The sequence below is a fragment of the Drosophila subpulchrella genome, unplaced genomic scaffold (assembly GCF_014743375.2).
Source record: "Drosophila subpulchrella strain 33 F10 #4 breed RU33 unplaced genomic scaffold, RU_Dsub_v1.1 Primary Assembly Seq57, whole genome shotgun sequence".
Taxonomy (NCBI): Eukaryota; Metazoa; Arthropoda; class Insecta; order Diptera; family Drosophilidae; genus Drosophila; species Drosophila subpulchrella.
In genome coordinates, this window is record NW_023665694.1 from 1031273 (window position 1) to 1055199 (window position 23927).

General features: G+C 43.2%; 1 protein-coding gene across 2 annotated transcripts; it reads left to right on the forward strand.

The window, feature by feature from the left end:
• Positions 1 to 396: 396 nt before the first annotated feature.
• On the forward strand, positions 397 to 23618 carry LOC119562547 (nipped-B protein-like). 2 transcript variants are annotated; one of them, XM_037875751.1, is made up of 4 exons: positions 3785 to 4800; positions 6268 to 6400; positions 15246 to 15378; positions 23453 to 23618. In XM_037875751.1, exons 2-4 carry the CDS (start codon positions 6389 to 6391, stop codon positions 23542 to 23544), a joined length of 237 nt encoding a protein of 78 aa, XP_037731679.1. In that variant the 5' UTR covers positions 3785 to 4800; positions 6268 to 6388; the 3' UTR covers positions 23545 to 23618. The 2 variants fall into 2 exon arrangements, with proteins under 2 accessions (XP_037731678.1, XP_037731679.1); XM_037875750.1 differs by lacking the exons at positions 15246 to 15378; positions 23453 to 23618 and adding an exon at positions 397 to 413 and having other exon boundaries at positions 4668 to 4800; positions 6268 to 6494.
• Positions 23619 to 23927: the final 309 nt, after the last annotated feature.

A 23927-nucleotide genomic window follows, 5' to 3' on the forward strand; every position in this document is an offset into this window, starting at 1 on the left:
CAACAACGATTTTCACGAGCGCAACACTGACCAGCGCACCGTCGGCAAAAACAAGTTCGGGGGGTTTGAAATAATAAACTTAAAGCCAAAAAATTGTAGCCTTAGTTTGTTCGTCTGTGCCTGTTTATTTTGAAATTAAAAACATATTTTTTTAACAAATGAGTGGAGGGATTTACTGGACATTATGAAAACTTTTAAATTACCTTAGACTTTGAACAATTAATGTTCCTTATTTCTTTCTTACTCGTTCTTCAGTTATTAATTCATCTCGTTGTTTTAGGATGTGCTCGATGTACCAATTTCTCAAATTGTAAAGGCGCCCGTTTCACCTTCAAAGGCAGGTGTCCGGAAACTAAATCAAGTGCAAAGTAAAAAGAAACGGAGAAAAATGGAATCATCGGATGATGAAAACAGTGAGGCGGAGAATGCATGAGATAAATATTATAAATTAGCTTACTTAAAAATGTCTTATCTAAACTCCAATAATATTACATGTACTTTAAAAAACATGTTAAATATTTTTACTGGAAGCATGAGCTTATTGTTTATAAAAAAAATTAATATGTTAGTCTATAATTACTTCAGTTAAGCTTTTTCCGTTATATTGAGGAATCGCGGAAACACACTGTTGGGACACCCACGGTGCCAGAGGGTTTCCACTTATTTCAAGCTCTGGTTCACAGCATACAGATAGCTGAAATCTTTTTTTAAACTAACAGACTTTGAATTCAAATAAATCGACTTTTGAAATTGGACAGTTAGCGCGCGGTTAATCCTTCTTATTAGCCTCGCAACATTCCCCACCTCGTGATTCTTCTGCGTGACTACGCTGAGTATCACCAATCCTTATAATGTCCAATTTAGCCAGTTTAACTGCCGGGCGAGTAACGAGTCCTCCCGGTGTACGCACAACACCGCTACGAACTGTCCATCCTTCGCCAGATGAACATCCACGACGATCCCTTTAGGCCAGGAGTTTCGCTTGCTTGTTTCATCAACGATAAGAAGCACGTCATTCACTGAAATTCGAGCTGGGTTCGGCTGAAACCATTTTGTACGCCTCGTCAGGGTGGGTAGATACTCTCGAATCCATCTTCTCCAGAAACGGTCTGCTAGTTGTCCAGCGATGCGGAAATGTTTGGCCAAGCCTAAACCATTGGATTCCATCGCACCGCGTTCCCGTAGACCACTGGAGTTACCAACCAAGAAGTGGTTTGGTGTAAGGGCTTCCGAATTTTCCGATTCCAACGGAATATAGGTCAACGGTCTTGAGTTTAAAGTGCATTCGACATCGGCCAACGCAGCGCGCAATACTTCCTCGCGCAGTCCGACGTTCGACAAAATTTCCGTCAGGATTGACTTTGTAGAACGCACCATACGCTCCCAACTGCCGCCCATATGAGGCGATCCCGGAGGAATAAAGGTAAACGACATCTCCGGATACTTGCTTTCCACTGTTGACGTTGACATACGTTCGATCTCTTGCGCGAGTACTCTGCTGGCTCCCCGAACATTGGTTCCGTTATCAGATAGCAACTTAAGAGGCACACCTCTGCGAGCAGTAAATAGTTTTAGAGCCAATAAAAATGAATCCGTTGAAAGAGATGGCACCAATTCTAAATTAACAGCGCGAACTGTTAGACAAGTAAACAAAACTCCCCATCTCTTCTCGCGACGCCTTCCTACAGCAACTTCAATCGGTCCAAAGTAGTCTACTCCAGTAAACGTAAATGGCAGTGTATGTGGCGATAGACGTTCCTTTGGTAAAGTTCCCATCATCGGTGGAATGGGTTGCGCTCGCCTGATGCAGCACACAGGACAATTATTGATGATTTCCTTTACAAGGGCTCGCAGGCCCGGTATCCAATACTTTTGTCGTATTTCGTTGACAACTATTTCTGCATGCAGATGGTGGTACTTCCGGTGGTGATACTCTACTATAAGGTATGCAATCCTATGGTGACGCGAAAGTATAACAGGAAGCTTAACGCTGACTTCAACATTTTCGATAGCATCGATTCGACCGTGCATGCGAAGCACTCCGACTGGGTCCAAGTACGGCGAGCATTTATATATTGTGCTTTTCCGGTTTGTCAGGCAAGGATTTTCCTTTAGGCATCGAATTTCATCAAAAAACTCTTGTTCTTGACATGTTCGTATGAAAATTGTGTCCATTTTAACATCGCGCTTAAGCAAAAGCAATCTCTCCAGCTCAGGTCCGTGCGGCTTCACGGAAAGAAGGCGTAGAAAATCTAAAACTTTCTTTTGCGCAGCGCGCAGACGCTCCAGTTTGCTGAAACGTTGTGGATCCGGCATAACACATGCTAAAGGCGAGATTTGTTTCTTAATTTCCTCCTTGTGGTACAGTACTTGAGATACTCTGGTTTTAGACACTTCATTTCCGAGTGGCCACTTCGACTCATCCTGCAAAAGATAATTCGGTCCGGAAAACCATCGTATTGAACTATTTACCTCAACACCTTTTGTCCATATAGTCCCATCATCCGCTACATTTAGTTCCGAGGATACCCAGCGCCATTCATCAACTTCGGAGCCTTCAAGAATTTCTCCAACTCGTAAAGCTACGAATTGCGGGTACTTACGAGCGTCGGATTTTATCCAGAACAGAAAATCTTGAGCATCGGTCCAGAACACACGTTTTTCAATTTCGATTGATAGCTCAGACTCCAAACACTTGGCCAGGCGCAATCCCAAAACCGCTGCCATTAATTCCATTCGTGGTACTGATATGGGTTTCAAAGGTGCTACTCATGTTTTCGATGCTAGCAAGGAGCATCGGATTTCGTCTCCAAGATCAACTCGCAAATATGCTACCGCAGCGTAGGCATCCAAACTAGCATCAACAAACATATGCAGTTGCAGGCTCTTAGCATTACTCGAGCATGACATGTAGCGAGGGATACGCAGATCGCTCAGTTTTGGCAGTAAGGCTTGACTATCAGATCGACTATCAGATACCCGTTACTCAGCTAAAGGGACCAAAGGGAAATGGAGATATGCTAGCAGCAAAGCGAGATTGAAATGCGCCACCTATCGGCGGTAGACCGATTTAAGCGTTATGGGCGTTATAGTGGGCGTGGCAAATTTTTTTTTGGGTCAATCGATAGGTATTGACGAGACCAATACAGTTCGGTTAAAATTTTGTATCTAGCATGAAAATTGTGGGCGCCACAGGCTTGGGCGGCTTGTGGGCGTTCGAGTGGGCGTGGCATATTTGCGTAACAAACTTGCGCTGCGCACAAGGCTACGAAATCTAAATCTGAGATCCCAATTCTCTATCCTTGGTAGTTTCCGAGATACCCACGTTCATATTTACGATTTTTTGAAGTTTGTGGGCGGCTTGTGGGCGTAAAAGTGGGCTTGGCAAACTTTTTTTTTATCAATCGATAGGTATTGATGAGAACAATACATTTCAGTTAAAATTTTTATTCTAGCATCAAAACTGTAGGAACCACAGTTTTGGGCGGTTTGTGGGCGTTAGAGTGGGCGTGGTACTCTACTGAAACAAACTTGCGCTGCGTAAGAAGCTCAGGAATCTGCACGCCAAATCTCAATAGCCTAGCTCTCGTAGTTTCCGAGATCTCAGCGTTCATCCGGACAGACAGACAGACGGACAGACGGACAGACGGACATGGCTAGATCGACTCGGCTAGTGATCCTGATCAAGAATATATATACTTCACTTTCCGACGAATCTAGTATATCCTTTTGCTCTACGAGTAACGGGTATAAAAATGTCATCGTGTCTCAAGTTATGATTTTTGCAATTTGGACGTCGTGCTTTCGTTGAGCGCGCATAGTGACCACACATTGGCAAGAAAGTAAATAAGTGCAAAGTAAGTTTTGGTGGCGAAAAGACGCTTAGCGCGATGTAAAGTCGCGCTTTGTTTTATTTTGTGTAGTTGACATTGCACTTAAAATTAATAATTAAAAAACAAATCAAAGAGAATCTTATATTAAGTATGAGACAAAACAATAATCGGGGCCAGGGTCAACGCGTTCTAGACAAGCGTCTGCTCTCTTTACAGCGAAGCAACGCTTACTTTTCATATGTATTAACAAAAGACACTAACGCTGAATCGAATTCCTCCAAAAACGATCGAACGCGAGCATTAGCCCCAACCCCGTTAGCTGAACTCAAGCCAATAGTGAGCGACAGAGCGCGTTCCCTCTCCCCGTCGGTGCTATCTTCGACTAACGCATGGTAAGCGATAAATCCGCTTCCCCCTCGACACACCTTCCCACACATCAATTGCCTACGTGCTTGGCTACGGTTACTAGCACAGTAACCTCACTAGTCACTGCAACCGCAACAACAACAACAACTGCAGCTGTATTAGGCGTGCTCATGACACCATCGTTGCCGAGTCGACGATTTTCACGAGCGCAACACTGACCAGCGCACTGCCGGCAAAAACAAGTTCGGGGGGTTTGAAATAATAAACTTAAAGCCAAAAAATTGTAGCCTTAGTTTGTTCGTCTGTGCCTGTTTATTTTGATATTAAAAACATATTTTTTTAACAAATGAGTGGAGGGATTTACTGGACAATATGAAAACTTTTAAATTACCTTAGACTTTGAACGATTAATGTTCCTTATTTCTTTCTTAATCGTTCTTCAGTTATTAATTTATTTCGTTGTTTTAGGATGTGCTCGATGTACCAATTTCTCAAATTGTAAAGGCGCCCGTTTCACCTTCAAAGGCAAGTGTCCGGAAACAAAATCAAGTGCAAAGTAAAAAGAAACGGAGAAAAATGGAATCATCGGATGATGAAAACAGTGAGACGGAGAATGCATGAGATAAATATTATAAATTGGCTTACTTAAAAATGTCTTATCTAAACTCCAATAATATTACATGTCCTTTGTTTATAAGAAAAAATTAATATGTTAGTCTGTAATTACTTCAGTTAAGCTTTTTTCCGTTATATTAAGGAATCGCGGAAACTCACTTTCTATAGACTTTGTTTTTTTTATCATGGTACGGTAACAAAACATTTTTTTATAGAAAAATAAATACCTTATATTTTCATTTAAATTAACACACACTTAATAAAAATCGATTCAGAATAATACCCGTACTTGTATATTTAGCTAATCAAATTGTAATAAATGTAAACATTTGTTGTTACTTAATCCAAAGCTGCTGAAACTAAATCGTTTTCTTTACTAGTAGGTCATGCAAATAAAAAAAACTTATATATTTAAAAGGACTTAAGAATTACTTATTTGAAATTTTAAAGATTTTAGAAAAGAAATGTCATCGTGTCTCAAGTTATGATTTTTGCAATTTGGACGTCGTCGAGAGTAACGTGCTTTCGTTGAGCGCGCATAGTGACCTTACATTGGCAAGAAAGTAAATAAGTGCAAAGTAAGTTTTGGTGGCGAAAAGACGCTTAGCGCGATGTAAAGTCGCGCTTTGTTTTATTTAGTGTAATTGACATTGCACTTAAAATTAATAATTAAAAAACAAATGAAAGAGAATCTTATATTAAGTATGAGTCAAAACAATAATCGGGGCCAGGGTCAACGCGTGCTAGACAAGCGTCGGCTCTCTTTACAGCGAAGCAACGCTTACTTTTCATATGTAAAAGACACTAACGCTGAATCGAATTCCTCCAAAAACAATCGAACGCGAGCATTAGCCCCAACCCCGTTCGCTGAACTCAAGCCAATAGTGAGCGACAGATCGCGTTCCCTCTCCCCGTCTGTGCTATCTACGACTAGTAACCGTAGCCAAGCACGTAGGCAATTGATGTGTGGGAAGGTGTGTCGAGGGGGAAGCGGACTTATCGCTTACCATGCGTTAGCGATAAATCCGCTTCCCCCTCGACACACCTTCCCACACATCAATTGCCTACGTGCTTGGCTACGGTTACTAGCACAGTAACATCACTAGTCACTGCAACCGCAACAACAACAACAACTGCAGCTGTATTAGGCGTGCTCATGACACCATCGTTGCCGAGTCGACGATTTTCACGAGCGCAACACGGACCAGCGCACTGCCGGCAAAAACAAGTTCGGGGGGTTTGAAATAATAAACTTAAAGCCAAAAAATTGTAGCCTTAGTTTGTTCGTCTGTGCCTGTTTATTTTGAAATTAAAAACATTTTTTTTAACAAATGAGTGGAGGGATTTACTGGACATTATGAAAACTTTTAAATTACCTTAGACTTTGAACAATTAATGTTCCTTATTTCTTTCTTACTCGTTCTTCAGTTATTAATTCATCTCGTTGTTTTAGGATGTGCTCGATGTACCAATTTCTCAAATTGTAAAGGCGCCCGTTACACCTTCAAAGGCAGGTGTCCGGAAACAAAATCAAGTGCAAAGTAAAAAGAAACGGAGAAAAATGGAATCATCGGATGATGAAAACAGTGAGGCGGAGAATGCATGAGATAAATATTATAAATTAGCTTACTTAGAAATGTCTTATCTAAACTCCAATAATATTACATGTACTTTAAAAAACATGTTAAATATTTTTACTGGAAGCATGAGCTTATTGTTTATAAAAAAAAATTAATATGTTAGTCTGTAATTACTTCAGTTAAGCTTTTTCCGTTATATTGAGGAATCGCGGAAACACACTGTTGGGACACCCACGGTGCCAGAGGGTTTCCACTTATTTCAAGCTCTGGTTCACAGCATACAGATAGCTGAAATCTTTTTTTAAGCTTACAGACTTTGAATTCAAATAAATCGACTTTTGAAATTGGACAGTTAGCGCGCGGTTAATCCTTCTTATTAGCCTCGCAACATTCCCCACCTCGTGATTCTTCTGCGTGACTACGCTGAGTATCACCAATCCTTATAATGTCCAATTTAGCCAGTTTAACTGCCGGGCGAGTAACGAGTCCTCCCGGTGTACGCACAACACCGCTACGAACTTGTCCATCCTTCGCCAGATGAACATCCACGACGATCCCTTTAGGCCAGGAGTTTCGCTTGCTTGTTTCATCAACGATAAGAAGCACGTCATTCACTGAAATTGGAGCTGGGTTCGGCTGAAACCATTTTGTACGCCTCGTCAGGGTGGGTAGATACTCTCAAATCCATCTTCTCCAGAAACGGTCTGCTAGTTGTCCAGCGATGCGGAAATGTTTGGCCAAGCCTAAACCATTGGATTCCATCGCACCGCGTTCCCGTAGACCACTGGAGTTACCAACCAAGAAGTGGTTTGGTGTAAGGGCTTCCGAATTTTCCGATTCCAACGGAATATAGGTCAACGGTCTTGAGTTTAAAGTGCATTCGACATCGGCCAACGCAGCGCGCAATACTTCCTCGCGCAGTCCGACGTTCGACAAAATTTCCGTCAGGATTGACTTTGTAGAACGCACCATACGCTCCCAACTGCCGCCCATATGAGGCGATCCCGGAGGAATAAAGGTAAACGACATCTCCGGATACTTGCTTTCCACTGTTGACGTTGACATACGTTCGATCTCTTGCGCGAGTACTCTGCTGGCTCCCCGAACATTGGTTCCGTTATCAGATAGCAACTTAAGAGGCACACCTCTGCGAGCAGTAAATAGTTTTAGAGCCAATAAAAATGAATCCGTTGAAAGAGATGGCACCAATTCTAAATTAACAGCGCGAACTGTTAGACAAGTAAACAAAACTCCCCATCTCTTCTCGCGACGCCTTCCTACAGCAACTTCAATCGGTCCAAAGTAGTCTACTCCAGTAAACGTAAATGGCAGTGTATGTGGCGATAGACGTTCCTTTGGTAAAGTTCCCATCATCGGTGGAATGGGTTGCGCTCGCCTGATGCAGCACACAGGACAATTATTGATGATTTCCTTTACAAGGGCTCGCAGGCCCGGTATCCAATACTTTTGTCGTATTTCGTTGACAACTATTTCTGCATGCAGATGGTGGTACTTCCGGTGGTGATACTCTACTATAAGGTATGCAATCCTATGGTGACGCGAAAGTATAACAGGAAGCTTAACGCTGACTTCAACATTTTCGATAGCATCGATTCGACCGTGCATGCGAAGCACTCCGACTGGGTCCAAGTACGGCGAGCATTTATATATTGTGCTTTTCCGGTTTGTCAGGCAAGGATTTTCCTTTAGGCATCGAATTTCATCAAAAAACTCTTGTTCTTGACATGTTCGTATGAAAATTGTGTCCATTTTAACATCGCGCTTAAGCAAAAGCAATCTCTCCAGCTCAGGTCCGTGCGGCTTCACGGAAAGAAGGCGTAGAAAATCTAAAACTTTCTTTTGCGCAGCGCGCAGACGCTCCAGTTTGCTGAAACGTATTGGATCCGGCATAACACATGCTAAAGGCGAGATTTGTTTCTTAATTTCCTCCTTGTGGTACAGTACTTGAGATACTCTGGTTTTAGACACTTCATTTCCGAGTGGCCACTTCGACTCATCCTGCAAAAGATAATTCGGTCCGGAAAACCATCGTATTGAACTATTTACCTCAACACCTTTTGTCCATATAGTCCCATCATCCGCTACATTTAGTTCCGAGGATACCCAGCGCCATTCATCAACTTCGGAGCCTTCAAGAATTTCTCCAACTCGTAAAGCTACGAATTGCGGGTACTTACGAGCGTCGGATTTTATCCAGAACAGAAAATCTTGAGCATCGGTCCAGAACACACGTTTTTCAATTTCGATTGATAGCTCAGACTCCAAACACTTGGCCAGGCGCAATCCCAAAACCGCTGCCATTAATTCCATTCGTGGTACTGATATGGGTTTCAAAGGTGCTACTCATGTTTTCGATGCTAGCAAGGAGCATCGGATTTCGTCTCCAAGATCAACTCGCAAATATGCTACCGCAGCGTAGGCATCCAAACTAGCATCAACAAACATATGCAGTTGCAGGCTCTTAGCATTACTCGAGCATGACATGTAGCGAGGGATACGCAGATCGCTCAGTTTTGGCAGTAAGGCTTGCCATTTCATTCAGTCAATCTCATCCGGTTCCTTGATTGCGTCGTCCCAGCTCACACCAGACCTCCAAATATTTTGTAGAATAATTTTGGCACGCACGTTAAAAAATCCAAGAAGCCCGAGTGGATCGAAAATGGACATAACGATACTCAACACTCGGCGCTTCGTATGAGAGCCAGCTGACGCCCTTTGCAGCAACTCAGGCTTGATGACAAACGTTAGCATATCCGACTCGGGCAGCCACCACATTCCTAACACTTTCTCCTGCAGTTCATCGTGAGTTCCAAGATACTTAGGCGGTGCTTCATAAACGTCATTCAGAGAGCATACGACGCGCTTGGAGTTTGATAGCCAATTTCTCATTTCAAATCCACCCTTCGCGTGAATATCCTTAATATTATTCGCGAGTTTAACCATTTGCTCCTCTGTATCAACTGACTCAGGTCGTCAACGAAAGTGTTTCGGCAAATTGCTTTTACGGCTTCTGTATGACTTTCACCAAATCTCTCTGCATTGCGTCTCAATATAAAGTTGGCAAGTGACGGCGAGAATGCAGGGCCGAAAGTCATTACCTGCATTACGAATGTATCCGGTGGGCGATTAATTTCTCCATTACCCCATAAGAACTTCTGGGAATATTGGTCTTGGGCGCAAACTTTAATCTGATGAAACATTTCCCGTATATCGCCTGATCATAGAGTAATTATGTATAGAGGTGCCATTTGCTCTGCCCCTCTCTTCCGAAATTGAGGCTATGATGCCACCTAGGCGAAAAAAGCTTATTTCCCCTCTTTTTCAAAGTTTGATCGAACTTGTAATTCTTTCCCACCTCATTCTGCACCGCTCTTGCTCACTGTTTTGGTTTTGTAATTAATCGTAAACCCTATTGCTGTTGCTTCGCACCTAAGTCAGCTTCAAACTTTGCCTTGAATTGGCTCTTAGCAGAGGTTGGGCAGAGGTTCGGGCAGAGCAATTGGCGCCTCTATATAGATTCTTACTCTATGGCCTGATACCGCTATAGGTCGTTCTCTGAAGCGCAACAGCACTCCCATCAAGGACACCAACATGTCTGGTCCTTTTAAAATAGTGTCGTTTAGTGATATGCCGTCAACTTGCGCTGCCGCGTCCTAGACCAGACGTGTCGTCTTTTTGTTAGGGTTTGTTACCGTGAATATCGGAAGATACCAAGAACGTGGATTGTTTGACAACTCCCATTTTCCCAGTTTGCGAATGTATCCCTTTTCCTCGTAGTGCTGCATGGTATTATTCAAAAACGTTTTCCGCTTCGGATCTTTTAACATTTTCGCCTCAAGAAACTTGAGCCTTTTTAGAGCCATGGGGTACGAATCGGGCATATTGATTTCGTCGCACTTCCACAACAACCCCGTCTCCCAGCGACTTTCGTTGGAAATGTACTTTGTAGTTGCCTCCATTATCTTTAGCGCCTGTTCGTCCTTCTTAGATCTCAATGGTTTTATAGGAACACTCACGCCGAATGACTCCAGCGAGAAGAATGCCTTCATAGCTTCGTCAAGTTTCCGCGTACCGCAAACTGTTGTGCAGTGGCAGATATGGAATACATGAGGTGGTGTGTCATTTTCCGGTCCTTGGCGGCCGTACACAGCCCATCCTAATTTACATCGAACGGCAATAAGATCGTCATCTTCAGCTTGACGAACCTCCAGCGGCACACTGATCTTAATGTTGTCTAGTCCGATGATAATTTGAGCCCTCACATCTTTGTATGTTGAAATCGGAACCGTTCTCAAGTGCTCACGTTCTTTGAGTGTCTGATCTTCAATGCTTTGCAATGGAAGATCCAAGTTGCTTACAGTACGCACTCCTTTAAGTCCATGTCTTACTTCCGGACGACCCTCAGCGGAAACACTGACGCTAACGACTCTCGATTTTGACTCGCTCTGGGTCACGTCGCTAGTCCATTTAAGACAAAGCTGCTCTTCAGGACCGTCAAGCCCTAGCTCATCGGCTAACGATCGTTCCATTAGCGTGCAGGACGAACCTTCGTCGATTAGAGCATAAACGTCTATGCTACGGGAATTATTATGCAAAGTTACTGGTATATAACGGAAAAGAGCCTTTGTTGTTGATTTTTTATGGAAGAAAACCGTTGACTCACTGGACTCTGACTCGCCGGTTTTTCTAGGACTGTCCTCCTTGTCATGACGAATCTCGCTGTTAGTCTCAGTATTCGGATAATGCAATAGCACGTTGTGCAGTAACTTACATCCATCGAGGTGGCAAAGTTTCTTCACTCTGCAGTTGCGGACAATGTGCTCCCCAAAACAACAAAAGCAAAGTCGTTTGGATTTAATAAATTCCACTCTCGACTTGATGGACATGGATAAGAATCCGTTGCAATTTGCCAGACCATGGTCGCAGCCACATTCTGGACAAGGATGATCTTCTGTGACGTGTGCCTTCGACTTGCCGTCGTCATTGCTTCCTAGCATGTCGTGCACTAGCAGGCGCTCCTTTGAATACCTTCCACCTTTATCTTTCTCTGTTGAGTGACATTCATAGGGTGCAACCATCGTTGCGCACATCGCTATTCCAAAGAGCCAGTTGTCAAAGGTGGTCAAATTGGCGGAACCAGCTGCTAAGCGATGTCTACCCCAATCCAGCTTAAGATCACTTGGAAATTTAGCAACCAAATCGTTCAACAGAGAAAAATCATTAAGGTATTCTTGTAGTCCTACTGACATCATTGTGGCACAATAATTCTGGACTGCCAGTGCCAGACGAATCACAGATTCCAAATTGTTGGGTTTGATGGGCGGCTCTTCTTTAAGCTTCCGTTGCAAGCTAGCGTGCACTATTTCTGAACGCCCATACAACATCCTTAGCGTTCCAATAGCATAAGGAACCATAGCTGGGATCATGAGCTTTCCCCGGACAGCTTCTAGCGCGGATCCTTTCAGGCACTTCTGGAGTCTGATCAGATTTTCTTCGTTGGTAAATCCACATCTCTCGGTAGATTGTTCATAATTACTTATAAATAGAAGCCACTCTTCGGGCTTTCCGGTGAAAATCGGCAAGTCTCGTGATATGACCTGCGCGATGCAACTTGGGCTGGCGTCAATGTGGGTCCCGAAGGTACTACGTGTAGGAGCTGTGTGCCGGCAAACTGTGGCATATGTCTTCCTGCTCCAACGTTACCAGCATTAAGACCAGCATTAAAAGCGGCGTTAGGCTGTGGTACAGAACCCAGCCCATTGGCTGGCGGAAAGAACCGTGCGGCCACGTTTTGATGTACAGATGTTGGTGCACTGTTTGGTGGCATGAATCCGACAGTGTTATATGGTGGTGCGCATTGCGCTGCGGTATATGTCGGTATAAACTGACCTGCATAGTTTTCCTGAAGATTCGCATAAGAACATGCGTTCGGTATAAATTCAGGCGCCGCCCTCCTTTCCGTATAAGGGGTGTGGCTCTCTGCGCGTTCATGTTGCACGTGTCCGCTTGTTGTGTGAACTGCTGCCCTGCCCAATTCTGCGAAGCGTCGTAGCCGGCGTGATTAGACATGATCGGTGTGCTCGCATTCTCAAGCGACACAAACTGGTTCGAGTGAATCACAGTTTGTCTAGATAAATTTTCGTCTTCAAAACCTCTGAATGGCCCAGTGAAGCTGCATCCTGCGTTTCCAACTGAACCTGCTCCCAATCCCGTGTGTGAATACTGATCACCAGATCCTCGTCCTCTTGCATCATCCATTTCGCACTTGTGACGTCACTCCTTGTACAAGTACTACTACACAACTCATGTGCGATTCACCAGCCAAAGTCGTCGAAACTTGCGAATTTGGCACTCTATGACCACTATCGTGTATACTCCGTCCTCACTCTCTTACACCCTTGGTAAAAGAATGCTTTCCCGAAAGCACGTGCACCCTTGGCACCGAGTTTTCCAGATGGCAAAGTATTTCAGACTGTTGGGACACCCACGGTCCCAGAGGGTTTCCACTTATTTCAAGCTCTGGTTCACAGCATACAGATAGCTGAAATCTTTATTTAAATTCAAAATGAGTTCACAATTAATCAAATTAATAACATTTTTCTTACACTTGTGGTTTGCCGCTCTTAAACTTCTCAAAGCATCACTTTCTTCTTCTTACATTCCTAAGTTTTCCAATACTAACAATATAGAGATGACACTGGCTAGCAGTGTTGAACAACTTAACATTTTTTTAAACTAACAGACTTTGAATTCAAATAAATCGACTTTTGAAATTGGACAGTTAGCGCGCGGTTAATTCTTCTTATTAGCCTCGCAACACACACTTTCTATAGACTATGTTTTTTTTATCATGCTACGGTAACAAAACATTTTTTTTATAGAAAAATAAATACCTTATATTTTCATTTCAGTTAACACACACTTAATAAAAATCGATTCAGAATAATACCCGTACTTGTATATTTAGCTAATCAAATTGTAATAAATGTAAACATTTTATAAATATATTATGTGAAAGCGCTGTTGTTACTTAATCCAAAGCTGCTGAAACTAAATCGTTTTCTTTACTAGTAGGTCATGCAAATAAAAAAACTTATTTATTTAAAAGGACTTAAGAATTACTTATTTAAAATTTTAAAGATTTTAGAAAAAACAAGGAAGAACGCTATAGACGAGTATCTCGACTATCAGATACCCGTTACTCAGCTAAAGGGACCAAAGGGAAATGGAGATATGCTAGCAGCAAAGCGAGATTGAAATGCGCCACCTATCGGCGGTAGACCGATTTAAGCGTTATGGGCGTTATAGTGGGCGTGGCAAATTTTTTTTTGGGTCAATCGATAGGTATTGACGAGACCAATACAGTTCGGTTAAAATTTTGTATCTAGCATGAAAATTGTGGGCGCCACAGGCTTGGGCGGCTTGTGGGCGTTCGAGTGGGCGTGGCATATTTGCGTAACAAACTTGCGCTGCGCACAAGGCTACGAAATCTAAATCTGAGATCCCAATTCTCTATCCTTGGTAGTTTCCGAGATACCCACGTTCATATTTACGATTTTTTGAAGTTTGTGGGCGGCTTGTGGGCGTAAAAGTGGGCTAGGCAAACTTTTTTTTTATCAATCGATAGGTATTGATGAGAACAATACATTTCAGTTAAAATTTTTATTCTAGCATCAAAACTGTAGGAGCCACAGTTTTGGGCGGTTTGTGGGCGTTAGAGTGGGCGTGGTACTCTACTGAAACAAACTTGCCCTGCGTAAGAAGCTCAGGAATCTGCACGCCAAATCTCAATAGCCTAGCTCTCGTAGTTTCCGAGATCTCAGCGTTCATCCGGACAGACAGACAGACGGACAGACGGACAGACGGACATGGCTAGATCGACTGGGCTAGTGATACTGATCAAGAATATATATACTTTACTTTCCGACGAATCTAGTATACCCTTTTACTCTACGAGTAACGGGTATAAAAATGTCATCGTGTCTCAAGTTATAATTTTTGCAATTTGGACGTCGTGCTTTCCTTGAGCGCGCATAGTGACCACACATTGGCAAGAAAGTAAATAAGTGCAAAGTAAGTTTTGGTGGCGAAAAGACGCTTAGCGCGATGTAAAGTCGCGCTTTGTTTTATTTTGTGTAGTTGACATTGCACTTAAAATTAATAATTAAAAAACAAATCAAAGAGAATCTTATATTAAGTATGAGTCAAAACAATAATCGGGGCCAGGGTCAACGCGTGCTAGACAAGCGTCGGCTCTCTTTACAGCGAAGCAACGCTTACTTTTCATATGTATTAACAAAAGACACTAACGCTGAATCGAATTCCTCCAAAAACGATCGAACGCGAGCATTAGCCCCAACCCCGTTAGCTGAACTCAAGCCAATAGTGAGCGACAGATCGCGTTCCCTCTCCCCGTCGGTGCTATCTACGACTAACGCATGGTAAGCGATAAATCCGCTTCCCCCTCGACACACCTTCCCACACATCAATTGCCTACGTGCTTGGCTACGGTTACTAGCACAGTAACATCACTAGTCACTGCAACCGCAACAACAACGATTTTCACGAGCGCAACACTGACCAGCGCACCGTCGGCAAAAACAAGTTCGGGGGGTTTGAAATAATAAACTTAAAGCCAAAAAATTGTAGCCTTAGTTTGTTCGTCTGTGCCTGTTTATTTTGAAATTAAAAACATATTTTTTTAACAAATGAGTGGAGGGATTTACTGGACATTATGAAAACTTTTAAATTACCTTAGACTTTGAACAATTAATGTTCCTTATTTCTTTCTTACTCGTTCTTCAGTTATTAATTCATCTCGTTGTTTTAGGATGTGCTCGATGTACCAATTTCTCAAATTGTAAAGGCGCCCGTTTCACCTTCAAAGGCAGGTGTCCGGAAACTAAATCAAGTGCAAAGTAAAAAGAAACGGAGAAAAATGGAATCATCGGATGATGAAAACAGTGAGGCGGAGAATGCATGAGATAAATATTATAAATTAGCTTACTTAAAAATGTCTTATCTAAACTCCAATAATATTACATGTACTTTAAAAAACATGTTAAATATTTTTACTGGAAGCATGAGCTTATTGTTTATAAAAAAAATTAATATGTTAGTCTATAATTACTTCAGTTAAGCTTTTTCCGTTATATTGAGGAATCGCGGAAACACACTGTTGGGACACCCACGGTGCCAGAGGGTTTCCACTTATTTCAAGCTCTGGTTCACAGCATACAGATAGCTGAAATCTTTTTTTAAACTAACAGACTTTGAATTCAAATAAATCGACTTTTGAAATTGGACAGTTAGCGCGCGGTTAATCCTTCTTATTAGCCTCGCAACATTCCCCACCTCGTGATTCTTCTGCGTGACTACGCTGAGTATCACCAATCCTTATAATGTCCAATTTAGCCAGTTTAACTGCCGGGCGAGTAACGAGTCCTCCCGGTGTACGCACAACACCGCTACGAACTGTCCATCCTTCGCCAGATGAACATCCACGACGATCCCTTTAGGCCAGGAGTTTCGCTTGCTTGTTTCATCAACGATAAGAAGCACGTCATTCACTGAAATTCGAGCTGGGTTCGGCTGAAACCATTTTGTACGCCTCGTCAGGGTGGGTAGATACTCTCGAATCCATCTTCTCCAGAAACGGTCTGCTAGTTGTCCAGCGATGCGGAAATGTTTGGCCAAGCCTAAACCATTGGATTCCATCGCACCGCGTTCCCGTAGACCACTGGAGTTACCAACCAAGAAGTGGTTTGGTGTAAGGGCTTCCGAATTTTCCGATTCCAACGGAATATAGGTCAACGGTCTTGAGTTTAAAGTGCATTCGACATCGGCCAACGCAGCGCGCAATACTTCCTCGCGCAGTCCGACGTTCGACAAAATTTCCGTCAGGATTGACTTTGTAGAACGCACCATACGCTCCCAACTGCCGCCCATATGAGGCGATCCCGGAGGAATAAAGGTAAACGACATCTCCGGATACTTGCTTTCCACTGTTGACGTTGACATACGTTCGATCTCTTGCGCGAGTACTCTGCTGGCTCCCCGAACATTGGTTCCGTTATCAGATAGCAACTTAAGAGGCACACCTCTGCGAGCAGTAAATAGTTTTAGAGCCAATAAAAATGAATCCGTTGAAAGAGATGGCACCAATTCTAAATGAACAGCGCGAACTGTTAGACAAGTAAACAAAACTCCCCATCTCTTCTCGCGACGCCTTCCTACAGCAACTTCAATCGGTCCAAAGTAGTCTACTCCAGTAAACGTAAATGGCAGTGTATGTGGCGATAGACGTTCCTTTGGTAAAGTTCCCATCATCGGTGGAATGGGTTGCGCTCGCCTGATGCAGCACACAGGACAGTTATTGATGATTTCCTTTACAAGGGCTCGCAGGCCCGGTATCCAATACTTTTGTCGTATTTCGTTGACAACTATTTCTGCATGCAGATGGTGGTACTTCCGGTGGTGATACTCTACTATAAGGTATGCAATCCTATGGTGACGCGAAAGTATAACAGGAAGCTTAACGCTGACTTCAACATTTTCGATAGCATCGATTCGACCGTGCATGCGAAGCACTCCGACTGGGTCCAAGTACGGCGAGCATTTATATATTGTGCTTTTCCGGTTTGTCAGGCAAGGATTTTCCTTTAGGCATCGAATTTCATCAAAAAACTCTTGTTCTTGACATGTCCGTATGAAAATTGTGTCCATTTTAACATCGCGCTTCAGCAAAAGCAATCTCTCCAGCTCAGGTCCGTGCGGCTTCACGGAAAGAAGGCGTAGAAAATCTAAAACTTTCTTTTGCGCAGCGGGCAGACGCTCCAGTTTGCTGAAACGTAGTGGATCCGGCATAACACAAGCTTAAGGCGAGATTTGTTTCTTAATTTCCTCCTTGTGGTACAGTACTTGAGATACTCTGGTTTTAGACACTTCATTTCCGAGTGGCCACTTCGACTCATCCTGCAAAAGATAATTCGGTCCGGAAAACCATCGTATTGAACTATTTACCTCAACACCTTTTGTCCATATAGTCCCATCATCCGCTACATTTAGTTCCGAGGATACCCAGCGCCATTCATCAACTTCGGAGCCTTCAAGAATTTCTCCAACTCGTAAAGCTACGAATTGCGGGTACTTACGAGCGTCGGATTTTATCCAGAACAGAACATCTTGAGCATCGGTCCAGAACACACGTTTTTCAATTTCGATTGATAGCTCAGACTCCAAACACTTGGCCAGGCGCAATCCCAAAACCGCTGCCATTAATTCCATTCGTGGTACTGATATGGGTTTCAAAGGTGCTACTCATGTTTTCGATGCTAGCAAGGAGCATCGGATTTCGTCTCCAAGATCAACTCGCAAATATGCTACCGCAGCGTAGGCATCCAAACTAGCATCAACAAACATATGCAGTTGCAGGCTCTTAGCATTACTCGAGCATGACATGTAGCGAGGGATACGCAGATCGCTCAGTTTTGGCAGTAAGGCTTGCCATTTCATCCAGTCAATCTCATCCGGTTCCTTGATTGCGTCGTCCCAGCTCACACCAGACCTCCAAATATTTTATAGAATAATTTTGGCACGCACGTTAAAAAATCCAAGAAGCCCGAGTGGATCAAAAATGGACATAACGATACACAACACTCGGCGCTTCGTATGAGAGCCAGCTGACGCCCTTTGCAGCAACTCAGGCTTGATGACAAACGTTAGCATATCCGACTCGGGCAGCCACCACATTCCTAACACTTTCTCCTGCAGTTCATCGTGAGTTCCAAGATACTTAGGCGGTGCTTCATAAACGTCATTCAGAGAGCATACGACGCGCTTGGAGTTTGATAGCCAATTTCTCATTTCAAATCCACCCTTCGCGTGAATATCCTTAATATTATTCGCGAGTTTAACCATTTGCTCCTCTGTATCAACTGACTCAGGTCGTCAACGAAAGTGTTTCGCCAAATTGCTTTTACGGCTTCTGTATGACTTTCACCAAATCTCTCTGCATTGCGTCTCAATATAAAGTTGGCAAGTGACGGCGAGAATGCAGGGCCGAAAGTCATTACCTGCATTACGAATGTATCCGGTGGGCGATTAATTTCTCCATTATCCCATAAGAACTTCTGGGAATATTGGTCTTGGGCGCAAACTTTAATCTGATGAAACATTTCCCGTATATCGCCTGATCATAGAGTAATTATGTATAGAGGTGCCATTTGCTCTGCCCCTCTCTTCCGAAATTGAGGCTATGATGCCACCTAGGCGAAAAAAGCTTATTTCCCCTCTTTTTCAAAGTTTGATCGAACTTGTAATTCTTTCCCACCGCTCTTGCTCACTGTTTTGGTTTTGTAATTAATCGTAAACCCTATTGCTGTTGCTTCGCACCTAAGTCAGCTTCAAACTTGGCCTTGAATTGGCTCTTAGCAGAGGTTGGGCAGAGGTTCGGGCAGAGCAATTGGCGCCTCTATATAGATTCTTACTCTATGGCCTGATACCGCTATAGGTCGTTCTCTGAAGCGCAACAGCACTACCATCAAGGACACCAACATGTCTGGTCCTTTTAAAATAGTGTCGTTTAGTGATATGCCGTCAACTTGCGCTGCCGCGTCCTAGACCAGACGTGTCGTCTTTTTGTTAGGGTTTGTTACCGTGAATATCGGAAGATACCAAGAACGTGGATTGTTTGACAACTCCCATTTTCCCAGTTTGCGAATGTATCCCTTTTCCTCGTAGTGCTGCATGGTATTATTCAAAAACGTTTTCCGCTTCGGATCTTTTAACATTTTCGCCTCAAGACACGTGAGCCTTTTTAGAGCCATGGGGTACGAATCGGGCATATTGATTTCGTCGCACTTCCACAACAACCCTGTCTCCCAGCGACTTTCGTTGGAAATGTACTTTGTAGTTGCCTCCATTATCTTTAGCGCCTGTTCGTCCTTCTTAGATCGCAATGGTTTTATAGGAACACTCACGCCGAATGACTCCAGCGAGAAGAATGCCTTCATAGCTTCGTCAAGTTTCCGCGTACCGCAATCTGTTGTGCAGTGGCAGATATGGAATACATGAGGTGGTGTGTCATTTTCCGGTCCTTGGCGGCCGTACACAGCCTATCCTAATTTACATCGAACGGCAATAAGATCGTCATCTTCAGCTTGACGAACCTCCAGCGGCACACTGATCTTAATGTTGTCTAGTCCGATGATAATTTGAGCCCTCACATCTTTGTATGTTGAAATCGGAACCGTTCTCAAGTGCTCACGTTCTTTGAGTGTCTTTGCAATGGAAGATCCAAGTTGCTTACAGTACGCACTCCTTTAAGTCCATGTCTTACTTCCGGACGACCCTCAGCGGAAGCACTGACGCTAACGACTCTCAATTTTGACTCGCTCTGGGTCACGTCGCTAGTCCATTTAAGACAAAGCTGCTCTTCAGGACCGTCAAGCCCTAGCTCATCGGCTAACGATCGTTCCATTAGCGTGCAGGACGAACCTTCGTCGATTAGAGCATAAACGTCTATGCTACGGGAATTATTATGCAAAGTTACTGGTATATAACGGAAAAGAGCCTTTGTTGTTGATTTTTTATGGAAGAAAACCGTTGATTCACTGGACTCTGACTCGCCGGTTTTTCTAGGACTGTCCTCCTTGTCATGACGAATCTCGCTGTTAGTCTCAGTATTCGGATAATGCAATAGCACGTTGTGCAGTAACTTACATCCATCGAGGTGGCAAAGTTTCTTCACTCTGCAGTTGCGGACAATGTGCTTCCCAAAACAACAAAAGCAAAGTCGTTTGGATTTAATTAATTCCACTCTCGACTTGATGGACATGGATGCAATTTGCCAAACCATGGTCGCAGCCACATTCTGGACAAGGATGATCTTCTGTGACGTGTGCCTTCGACTTGCCGTCGTCATTGCTTCCTAGCATGTCGTGCACTAGCAGGCGCTCCTTTGAATACCTTCCACCTTTATCTTTCTCTGTTGAGTGACATTCATAGGGTGCAACCATCGTTGCGCACATCGCTATTCCAAAGAGCCACTTGTCAAAGGTGGTCAAATTGGCGGCACCAGCTGCTAAGCGATGTCTACCCCAATCCAGCTTAAGATCACTTGGAAATTTAGCAACCAAATCGTTCAACAGAGAAAAATCATTAAGGTATTCTTGTAGTCCTACTGACATCATTGTGGCACAATAATTCTGGACTGCCAGTGCCAGACGAATCACAGTTTCCAAATTGTTGGGTTTGATGGGCGGCTCTTCTTTAAGCTTCCGTTGCAAGCTAGCGTGCACTATTTCTGAACGCCCATACAACATCCTTAGCGTTCCAATTGCATAAGGTACCATAGCTGGGATCATGAGCTTTCCCCGGACCGCTTCTAGCGCGGATCCTTTCAGGCACTTGTGGAGTCTGATCAGATTTTCTTCGTTGGTAAATCCACATCTCTCGGTAGATTGTTCATAATTACTTATAAATAGAAGCCACTCTTCGGGCTTTCCGGTGAAAATCGGCAAGTCTCGTGATATGACCTGGCGCGATGCAACTTGGGCTGGCGTCAATGTGGGTCCCGAAGGTACTACGTGTAGGAGCTGTGTGCCGGTAAACTGTGGCATATGTCTTCCTGCGTTACCAGCATTAAGACCAGCATTAAAAGCGGCGTTAGGCTGTGGTACAGAACCCAGCCGATTGGCTGGCGGAAAGAACCGTGCGGCCACGTTTTGATGTACAGATGTTGGTGCATTGTTTGGTGGCATGAATCCGACAGTGTTATATGGCGGTGCGCATTGCGCTGCGGTATATGTCGGCATAAACTGACCTGCATAGTTTTCCTGAAGATTCGCATAAGAACATGCGTTCGGTATAAATTCAGGCGCCGCCCTCCTTTCCGTATAAGGAGGTGTGGCTCTCTGCGCGTTCATGTTGCACGTGTCCGCTTGTTGTGTGAACTGCTGCCCTGCCCAATTCTGTGAAGCGTCGTAGCCGGCGTGATTAGACATGATCGGTTTGCTCGCATTCTCAAGCGACACAAACTGGTTCGAGTGAATCACAGTTTGTCTAGATAAATTTTCGTCTTCAAAACCTCTGAATGGCCCAGTGAAGCTGCATCCTGCGTTTCCAACTGAACCTGCTCCCAATCCCGTGTGTGAATACTGATCACCAGATCCTCGTCCTCTTGCATCATCCATTTCGCACTTGTGACGTCACTCCTTGTACAAGTACTACTACACAACTCATGTGCGATTCACCAGCCAAAGTCGTCGAAACTTGCGAATTTGGCACTCTATGACCACTATCGTGTATACTCCGTCCTCACTCTCTTACACCCTTGGTAAAAGAATGCTTTCCCGAAAGCACGTGCACCCTTGGCACCGAGTTTTCCAGATGGCAAAGTATTTCAGATTGTTGGGACACCCACGGTCCCAGAGGGTTTCCACTTATTTCAAGCTCTGGTTCACAGCATACAGATAGCTGAAATCTTTATTTAAATTCAAAATGAGTTCACAATTAATCAAATTATTAACATTTTTCCTTACACTTGTGGTTTGCCGCTCTTAAACTTCTCAAAGCATCACTTTCTTCTTCTTACATTCCTAAGTTTTCCAATACTAACAATATAGAGATGACACTGGCTAGCAGTGTTGAACAACTTAACATTTTTTTAAACTAACAGACTTTGAATTCAAATAAATCGACTTTTGAAATTGGACAGTTAGCGCGCGGTTAATTCTTCTTATTAGCCTCGCAACACACACTTTCTATAGACTATGTTTTTTTTATCATGCTACGGTAACAAAACATTTTTTTTATAGAAAAATAAATACCTTATATTTTCATTTCAGTTAACACAGTTTTGGGCGGTTTGTGGGCGTTAGAGTGGGCGTGGTACTCTACTGAAACAAACTTGCCCTGCGTAAGAAGCTCAGGAATCTGCACGCCAAATCTCAATAGCCTAGCTCTCGTAGTTTCCGAGATCTCAGCGTTCATCCGGACAGACAGACAGACGGACAGACGGACAGACGGACATGGCTAGATCGACTCGGCTAGTGATCCTGATCAAGAATATATATACTTTACTTTCCGACGAATCTAGTATACCCTTTTACTCTACGAGTAACGGGTATAAAAATGTCATCGTGTCTCAAGTTATGATTTTTGCAATTTGGACGTCGTGCTTTCCTTGAGCGCGCATAGTGACCACACATTGGCAAGAAAGTAAATAAGTGCAAAGTAAGTTTTGGTGGTGAAAAGACGCTTAGCGCGATGTAAAGTCGCGCTTTGTTTTATTTTGTGTAGTTGACATTGCACTTAAAATTAATAATTAAAAAACAAATCAAAGAGAATCTTATATTAAGTATGAGTCAAAACAATAATCGGGGCCAGGGTCAACGCGTGCTAGACAAGACAAGACAGCGAAGCAACGCTTACTTTTCATATGTATTAACAAAAGACACTAACGCTGAATCGAATTCCTCCAAAAACGATCGAACGCGAGCATTAGCCCCAACCCCGTTAGCTGAACTCAAGCCAATAGTGAGCGACAGATCGCGTTCCCTCTCCCCGTCGGTGCTATCTACGACTAACGCATGGTAAGCGATAAATCCGCTTCCCCCTCGACACACCTTCCCACACATCAATTGCCTACGTGCTTGGCTACGGTTACTAGCACAGTAACCTCACTAGTCACTGCAACCGTAACAACAACAACAACTGCAGCTGTATTAGGCGTGCTCATGACACCATCGTTGCCGAGTCGACGCTTTTCACGAGCGCAACACTGACCAGCGCACTGCCGGCAAAAACAAGTTCGGGGGGTTTGAAATAATAAACTTAAAGCCAAAAAATTGTAGCCTTAGTTTGTTCGTCTGTGCCTGTTTATTTTGATATTAAAAACATATTTTTTTAACAAATGAGTGTAGGGCTTTACTGGACAATATGAAAACTTTTAAATTACCTTAGACTTTGAACAATTATTGTTCCTTATTTCTTTCTTACTCGTTCTTCAGTTATTAATTTATTTCGTTTTTTTAGGATGTGCTCGATGTACCAATTTCTCAAATTGTAAAGGCGCCCGTTTCACCTTCAAAGGCAAGTGTCCGGAAACAAAATCAAGTGCAAAGTAAAAAGAAACGGAGAAAAATGGAATCATCGGATGATGAAAACAGTGAGGCGGAGAATGCATGAGATAAATATTATAAATTGGCTTACTTAAAAATGTCTTATCTAAACTCCAATAATATTACATGTCCTTTAAAAAACATGTTTAATATTTTACTGGAAGCATGAGCTTATTGTTTATAAGAAAAAATTAATATGTTAGTCTGTAATTACATCAGTTAAGCTTTTTTCCGTTATATTAAGGAATCGCGGAAACTCACTTTCTATGGACTATGTTTTTTTTATCATGCTACGATAACAAAACATTTTGTTTATAGAAAAATAAATACCTTATATTTTCATTTCAATTAACACACACTTAATAAAAATCGATTCAGAATAATACCCG